This window comes from Triticum aestivum, chromosome 4B, assembly GCF_018294505.1.
Source record: "Triticum aestivum cultivar Chinese Spring chromosome 4B, IWGSC CS RefSeq v2.1, whole genome shotgun sequence".
NCBI classification, from domain to species: Eukaryota; Viridiplantae; Streptophyta; class Magnoliopsida; order Poales; family Poaceae; genus Triticum; species Triticum aestivum.
Genome location: NC_057804.1, coordinates 112,903,218 through 112,911,469, shown reverse-complemented (window position 1 = coordinate 112,911,469; position 8,252 = coordinate 112,903,218). Strand labels below are relative to the sequence as shown.

Below are 8,252 nucleotides of genomic sequence, written 5' to 3'. Positions count from 1 at the left end.
ATGCGTGCTCAGCTCGTAACATGCCTGGCCTGACACGTGGCTAAACGGGCCATGCATGGCCCGCAACACGCCTGGGTTGCGCGTCCATTGGGGCGGGGCCCACATGACCCATTTATTTTTTGGTTAGTTTTTCCCTAAAACTATGGGCCTAAAATAGCCCAGATGGTCGAAGAGCACAACCCGTTTACCATGCGTGACATGCCTGGGCTGCGGGTGAGGCACACATACCGGCACGGCGCAAGGCCTGCTTATTAACGGGCCTCCATGTGACATGCCGTGTCAGGCCTGTTTATGGGTGGGGCGCGGGCTGGGCCAGCCCGTTGGCCAGGTATGACGAGGAAGAGAGCGAAGAAACATCCCCGCTCTATGCTTCGAGATTAGCGCCCCGTGTTTCTTGGTGCGAAAGCTCTCTGTAGGCATTAGCAGACTGGCAGGCGCAGCGCAGGCTCGGCCACTCCAGTCCAAAACCAAAACCCTCGCCGCGAACCGACGAGGCCACGAGGGAGAGAGGTGAGGCGAAGAACTCAGTTCGCGATCAGGGTTCGGTCCCCGTGGAGGTGATTGGGGAAGAAGCTGCATTTTGTCGCTAGATCTGGCTCGTGCTTGCCCAGCTTCGTCTTGGGAGAGCTCGAAGAGCACCGGCAAAGGTCTCTCTCCTTCCCCCACCCTGCCCCTCCCCCCTCCCTTTTTTGCAACTTTTCGTCCTTCAGTCCAGCCTGCATTGTTCGTTGCGATGGTTGCCCATATATTGTTGTGCAGGTATTATAATTTCATGGTCAGTCGATTTTGGGCGCATTCCCTGTGCAATTTCGAGGAAGGGTGGTGGTGGCGGTCGATTTTGGGTGGGGAGGGTTTAGGCGTCCCTGAATTTGCTCGCAGGTGAAGCCAGATCTTATGTTTCCTAAAATTTAGGGAGTTACCTCCAGGGCCTGCTCTGGAGGGAAGGCCCTGGGCACCCTGATTCACCGCTAGAAGCCAGATTCAAACCCGTTGCTTCGCGTCCCTGCCCAACAAATTATGCCCGAGAATTTGTTTTGGGGCATTTGAGTAGTTTGATGTTAACAAACATTCAGTGGAGTTAATTATGCATGAGAATTGATTTTTATGTTTTGTCTGTTTCTCCATTTTATTCAAGTTACATACATGCTACATTTCGTTACTTGCTTTAACTGTTGGCTGAGAATACACTGTTTACATCATGTTCTTCTTATAATGTTGTTGAAATGTCCAAGGACTGAAGGAGGATATGTCAAGACCAAAGAAGCAAACTGCTCTACAGGGAAGGAGCAAGTCTGACTCTAATATTGTGCCGGACACACCTAGGATTTTGGATCATAATGGAAGGCCTAGCGCAGGCCCCGATATATCAAATTTCGCCAATCCAGTGGTAAGTTTGTTGCCACATCACTAATCTGCAATAAACCCAGTCAGTCCATATGATTTGTTCATGTGTTTGGGCTTTTCAGTCTGACATACTTATTTGTCTGGAATAGTTGTCTGACATTGTTGTGGATACTCCCCTTATTTGCCTGGAATAGTTGTCTGACATTGTGCTGGATACCCACTTATTTCCCTGGAATACTTGTCCGACATTGTGCTGGATACTCCCCTTATTTGTCTGGAATAGTTGTCAGACATTGTGCCGGAAACTCCACTTATTTGTCTAAAATGGTTGTCTGACACTGCCTCATACTCTACTTATTTGTGTTGAATAGTTGTCTCAGGCTTCTCTGTTCTGTATTAATTTGATTTTTACGAACTATTTCTTTTCATGTACAATTTTGTGCAGAATTTCTCAGTACTGAACCTTGATCTTAAGAATCTAGCTGATCTGCAGCAGAATATGAAGGACTGCATTGGCTCGCATAGGTTCTGGACGTATGCCAATACTGACAAAATATACAAATCTCCACATGGATCAATGTCATGGCAAGTTCCAAAATCTGGGACCTATTTTCAGTATGTGAAGTACAGAAATAACTGGATGTGCTTAGTTGGAATAGCATCTCAAAGCTGGTTGAAGGGGGTCATCACGAAGAAACATGTCGCCGAGTTTCAAGATTCTCAATCTGATGATAAAAAGGCGACCTACATCCTGACAGACCGTCCAAAGGCTGTACTAAAATCTAAAGGAAATTATATGCCAGGTGTAGAAAAAACAAAGCTTGGCCCGTGGTGGCTTAGGCGGTCATTTGATTCTGTATATAACGTTGTTACTGATGAAAGTGGGGATCACGGAGACATTGATGAAGCCTTTACCATATTTGTTGTTCATCTTTGGGACACTGTCCGGAATGATGAAGTAAAGGATCTTGTCTTGGGTAGCTATGACCCCTCGGTCCTTGCCACAAATTACCTAGGGACTGGCCCTGTTGGACTTATGAAAAAATGGCAAAGGTGTTCTACACGAGCAATCAACTCCATTGAGAAAAATGAACCTTACCAAATCCAGCATGATACTAGTCCGACCTCAGCTTCTGAGCTGCTTCAGGTTGTAAGGGTTCTTTACCGAGGTGATCAAGATTGTACACCAGTCAATGATGATTCGATGCCAATTAAGTTGAATGGTGTGGATGAGCTTAGGCACGGGGACCAGGAAGGAGAAGATCCAGCTCCCGACAGAGACATGCATGCAAGTGGCTCCAGCTCTTCTACTCCAAAATATCCCAACTGGGTTCTTGATAGCTCATCGGCGTTCAACGAACAGCAACAACAACAACATCATGGTACAGATCTTGTCCATATACATATTGATTATCAGTTTCTCACCCATGGTTTTGTACTGACATGTATCTTGTAGACCAAGGACAAATAAGTTATGCCTGGGCGAGCAAGATGGCCTCGACTGTTGCTGTTGAAGATGTTAGTTATATCAGGGCCAATGACACGTCTTGTAGCACTGGTGGTAAGTGAGATAAAGTCTGCATCTCGTAGTCTTAAAGCCAAATAATTTACTTATTCTACTCAATTGTAGATGTTCTACAAGCATATAATTTATTCTCCTATTTAGGTGAAGGGTAACCACACAATGACTATAGTGTTCATTTGTTGATGATCTGTTTGTCATTTCGAGCTCTACAATTGATTTGTTTTTCTGTGTGGTATACATTAGCTAGTTGTAAGGCAATTATCTCCTGATGATTCTTTGAATCTGCTGTTGATATCATCTTGCTGGTGAATACTGTAGGCTTCTTTACTGAGGAAAGGACAGAAAATACCGATCTGAAAAGAACTGAAAGGTTGCCCCCTCTTCCATTTTTTGGACATTTAAAGGAAGTGCAGCTGCACAGTGATGAACTTAAAGAACATATCAAGCACCAATGTGCTAATCATGTGAAATACACTGCTTATGGTGGCTCTAGCAGAGAATTTGATGGTGGTTTTACCATAGCTAGGTCAGCAAAAGAGCCTATTGCCTGGAGGGCCAAAAGCTTGGTTTGTGATTCTCAGATGTTCGACTTTACAATGTTGATAGCTTTTGGTAGCTAGATGCTAATCTGTTTAACTGCATTTCAGGTTGGGAGCCATGTAGCTTTCTGCTTAATGGAAAACTTCACTGATCTGCAAAATACTGGTACCAACGTGCTAATACTCTCAGCTCTCTCACTTGATCACGTGAGAGAATTTATTCTTGTTGAGGCCAAGAAGCCCTGTGATGTTGCAGAGGTAAACAACTGGATCCGTTCATTATAAGATGCTGTTTAAGTTCTATGCATAAATAAGTAATGCTTTTTTTCTTCTTCTAATTTTAGCACAGTTAAATTCAGTTCGCTCTTCTGTATAACTTATGAAACTGGAAGCTCAAAAAGGAGATGAGCTTTTCAGTTGATATTAATAAAAATATTTTTATACTGTAATCAACGAAATGCTTTTACTTCCAAGGTTTATCAACATATGTGATGTAGTTTGTTGGGCTGTGCGTGTGCATTTGTTGATGCAGAGGCCAGGGGAGCAATCTGTTTCATTATCTAAGAGCTTTTTTTGGGCCATCCACCCTTGTTCTTATACCACAATGCACATTTGAGTTTTCAGGATAATAGTGCAGATGCTGGACGGAAAAGAGTGTTGATAAAACTTAGACCAAAAGTTGATCACAAAGCAATTTTTAAAAAAAGTTGCAATGCTCTGTCACCTTATTTTTTGTATTTTAATTTTCTTTTCTGACAGTAAAAGCCGCCTGACATATTTAGTTGTCCTTTCAATTTGTACTTTCTTAGTTGATATTGTCTGAAGGTACTATAACATGTATAGTTCCTATCTATCTTGTGGTCATAAAGTTACTTAAGCTAGTTTTCACTATGCATTGATCCATACTTGCAAAATTCTTCAAATAAGAAGTGCATCCAAATTAGTATTTCGGGATCCTCTTGCATCAAGTTTGGGGCTACATCTTTGTCATGGGAACTTGACATGCCAATATTGCATTGTAATACAATGAGAATTATGATACGCGTGGAACCCTGTGGTGCCTATGGTTATTCTGTTCCGGTGTAATATGCTGATATGAAGAACTAATTTTAACGCACCTGTTGGGTTCCCCTTGCATCTACCATTATTTAGCTCACGAATCTGCTCTTTCAACAACAATTTGTCCCCCCCCCCCCCCCCCCCCCCCCCCCCCCCGTGGCACAATTTTGTTCTGCCTAACAGTTTGAATTGCCCCCCGCAAAAAAAAACAGTTTGAATTGGCACCACATTGCTGCTGCTATGTTTCCACTTGTTAATAGTAGTTTTTAGATGCGAGGAAAAGAAACTGAATTTTATGTTATGTGACATGTAGGCCAAGAGCAAGAGAGTGACTGACGGACCAGCAAAATGGTATCCCCCGCAGCTGCAAAATACTGTTGCTGTCGCACTGGTGGAGAGTGGGAAGAGGCTGCGTCTGGTAGCTCTGAAACTAAATATCTGCTTATCTTTTATGCTCGTGTTTAGGTGAAGAATGGCAAAGTGGTCCTTGCGAAATCAATATTTGTCGTGCTAACTAAATTGGTCTCATGTGTTGTGTGACATTATGAGCTAAACAATTGACCTGTTCTTTTTTTCTTTTCTTCTTCTTCTTTTTGTATGGTACCTCGTATGCTGCTTATGTTCCAGTTTCTCTTGTAGGCGAGTTCCGCTATGGCGGTAGCAGTTGGGGAACTTGCAGGTGAAGCAGAAACATGGGCAGTGGTTACAGATACAGGAAGGACAGAAATGAGAAGATGGCCATTCAATCAAGATGGATGCAGTTGCTGGCCTGAAGCTGCTGATTGCGATGCAAAGAGGAAAGAAAGCACCCAAGGAGAGGAAGCTTTCACAGCTGGGGGAGTGGAGGCGACGATGAACCATCTGGTGGAGATGATCAGGCAGGAAGGGAAGGTGGACACAGCGAATGCAGTGAACTCAGCAGTGGCGCTAAATAAGTCCACCATGTGGGGTCTTCTCCTGGCAATGCGAAGACTGGAGCTGGATCTCGTCGCCATGAAGACGAACATGAACTTGCGGTTTGGTCACGGAGAATCCACGGAGTGGATCAGAAGCTGGTGATCCTGAGAGAGAAAGTATGAAAGCGCAAGTAGAAAGTATGAAAAACTCGATACTCACTCCACACTTGTCTGCTGCTCCAGATATGCCGGCGTCTCGGCCATGCTGCTCGAACTCATGAACCACTCGCTACTGGTAAAACGAGTCACCGATCTTCTGGTACTGTCGGTAATAGCCTACTCCTACCTGATTTGTTCTATCGCGCAGATCCAAGGAGCGAATTAAGCTGCGCATGTGTGTGTGTGTGTGTGTGTGTGTGTGTGTGTGTGTGTGTGTGTGTGTGTGTGATGCCCAATTCATCAATGTGATTGCAGAATGATATGTCATATGTGTGTATGCATTTTATTCCGTGGGAAGAATGAGATGATTATGGTTGCAATAGTAGGCTAGCCAACAGCTTACCTGTTCCCGTTGAATCCGTCCCGGGGCGACCTCGGTCCTCGCCAGATCTAGCTGGTTCACAGTTTCGCAGCCGGAGTTGTGGCGGCTCGACGGCGGCAGCGGTGGAGTTGGAGGTTGCACCACTGGAGGCAAGCTCCGGTGACTGGACAGAGGCGAGCGGCGGCAAGCAAGCAAGCAGGCCAGGGGTGAGCTGAGGCCATGGCCCCGACGAGCACGCCGACGCGAGCTGCGGGGGAATAGCTGAGGCAAGCCAGAGCAGAAAGCGCAACCACTCTCTGTTTCTCTTGTCTTGTGACCTGGGGTGAAACCCATCCACAGTACAGTCAACGAGATTGTTCCGCCTCGACACGTACAGTCACCGGAATGTCTATGTCACGCCTTCTTGGCTTCTTCCAACGTGCCATACGCTTGACCACCCAGCATGACATGACAGTGAGCGCCGCGGGCTCGGACCGGAGCACGGCCGCCTACATTCTTTTTTCTTTTATTGAAAAAGGAGGTTAAATCCCGGTCTCTGCATCAATCGATGCATGCAGCCATCTTTATTAATTATTTCACGAGAATCTGACAAGAACATACATTAAATAACCCGAAGCCACCACTCACACCTACAAACTTGATAATGTGGAGTGCTCTCGCTCTCCATATCTGTAGCCGATGTCGTCGCCAATCCATCCATCTAACGTACCGGTGCAGCAGAGCTAAAGTGTACATCACGTGCACACGTTTTAGAAGCCGCCATCATCATCAAACCGTTGTCCCATCTTCAGGAGAGAGATCCACATCATTCTTGCCAGTCCGGCCATCCGTCGACGCCACCACGGCGTCCAACGACTCCACCGCTCTGCGCTCGTCCATCCCAACGCGGACACTCTGGAAGATTTGTCGTGCGTAGCACCTACCGACTAGGCATAACACAGCGTAGCACCTGTCGGCCAAGCATGACTTGACATCTCTTACCAGATGCATCTGACACGGTTAGAATGTTGCTCCTCCTGCCAACCTCCACACCATTGCCGCTGTTGGAGCTGACACGCGGAGCCCTTCACCCATAGCAACTCTCCCCCGAACGCCCAAGCCTCCCAAGACGGCGCCTCCATGGAGGTTGCGACGCAAAGGGCGCCGCCGCCGTCCAATCCAAGATGGATTTTGGACTTTCGTCTGGGAAAGGGTCAGAGGTGGACAGGAGGGACCTTGGCTTCGCCTTCAAGAAGGGTAACGACGTCGAAGTCGTCGCCGATGCGCCGACCAAAGTTTCCTCCGGTCCTCATCCAGTACCACAAATCTCCATCTGCGTCGGATCTAGCAGAAGCCATGACACGAAAACTCCAGAGAGGGAGGCACCATAAGGCTCAACGCCTCCGGCATAAATTCATCCAGGTGCCGGATCAATGAAGATCCAACTTGGTCAGCGACGAAAGCCGCCATCCTGCGCTGGCCGACGGCGTTCGGGCGCCGAATCCCGAAGGATCTGACCCGAAACCAACGACGCACGTGACCACCAGATCCAGCGGCCGCACCACGCCACGAACACGAACCCCAGCAACCGACGCGCAGCGCACGCGGCGGCCAGGATCCATATGCAGCGTCGCCGCAACCCGCACAAGTCCGGCGCCTCCTCTCGAACGGTCGTCCCACGCCAGCCTATTCACGCGAGGGGGAAGGGAGCCCCGCCGCCGTCCCTGCCGGCCAGGCTTCGCCCGGCAGTGCTACTGGCGGCGGCGAGGGTGAAGGAGAGGCGGGGGAGTACGGGCGCCGGCGGCTAGGGTTTTGTAACGCCCCAGATCCGATGCGCCAGGTGTCCGCCAGTTATTCGCCGTCATTGCCATGTCGTTTGCTTGCGTGTTGCATTTTATCATGTCATCATGTGCATTCCATTTTGCATACGTGTTCGTCTCATGCATCCGAGCATTTTCTCCGTTGTCCGTTTTGCGATCCGGCACTCCTATGTCCTCCAGCGTTCCCTTTTTGTCTCTCGTTGTGAGTGGGTGTTAAACTTTCTCGGAATGGCCCGAGGATTGTCATGCGGCCTCGGTATACCACCGGTAGACCGTCTGTCAAGTTTCATGCCATTTGGAGGTCGTTTGGTACTCCAACGGTTAACCGGGTAACCGTAAAAGCCTCCTTCTCTTTGCAGCCCAACACCCTTCCAAAGTGGCCCAAAACCCATCTAACTCCCCTCCATGATCTCGGTCGTTCGATCACGATCGCGTGGCCTAAAACCGCTCCTCATTTGGACTCTCCTAGCTCCCTCTACCTATAAATATGTGTTCTCCCCGAAATTCCGCAGTCCAAACCCCCGAAACCCTAGATTTTTCCCCTCCGCG

At 47.8% G+C, this 8,252-nt stretch overlaps 1 protein-coding gene across 3 annotated transcripts; it reads left to right on the top strand.

The window, feature by feature from the left end:
- Positions 1 to 435: 435 nt before the first annotated feature.
- Positions 436 to 5,915, top strand: LOC123091354 (uncharacterized). 3 transcript variants are annotated; one of them, XM_044512848.1, is made up of 8 exons: positions 436 to 647; positions 1,233 to 1,387; positions 1,790 to 2,726; positions 2,801 to 2,905; positions 3,188 to 3,435; positions 3,517 to 3,666; positions 4,781 to 4,885; positions 5,107 to 5,915. In XM_044512848.1, the coding sequence occupies exons 2-8, from the start codon at positions 1,247 to 1,249 to the stop codon at positions 5,524 to 5,526; spliced, it is 2,106 nt and encodes a 701-aa protein (XP_044368783.1). In that variant the 5' UTR covers positions 436 to 647; positions 1,233 to 1,246; the 3' UTR covers positions 5,527 to 5,915. The 3 variants fall into 3 exon arrangements, with proteins under 3 accessions (XP_044368783.1, XP_044368784.1, XP_044368785.1); XM_044512849.1 differs by having other exon boundaries at positions 512 to 647; positions 1,241 to 1,387; XM_044512850.1 differs by lacking the exon at positions 436 to 647 and having other exon boundaries at positions 797 to 1,387; positions 4,781 to 4,932; positions 5,107 to 5,276.
- Positions 5,916 to 8,252: the final 2,337 nt, after the last annotated feature.

Excerpts from the sequence above, each read along its gene's own strand:
- LOC123091354 (XM_044512848.1), top strand. The coding sequence starts at position 1,247 with ATGTCAAGACCAAAGAAGCAAACTGCTCTACAGGGAAGGAGCAAGTCT. Across the intron at positions 1,388-1,789 it reads CAAATTTCGCCAATCCAGTG|AATTTCTCAGTACTGAACCT; the intron begins GTAAGTTTGTTG and ends AATTTTGTGCAG. Across the intron at positions 2,906-3,187 it reads CACGTCTTGTAGCACTGGTG|GCTTCTTTACTGAGGAAAGG; the intron begins GTAAGTGAGATA and ends TGAATACTGTAG.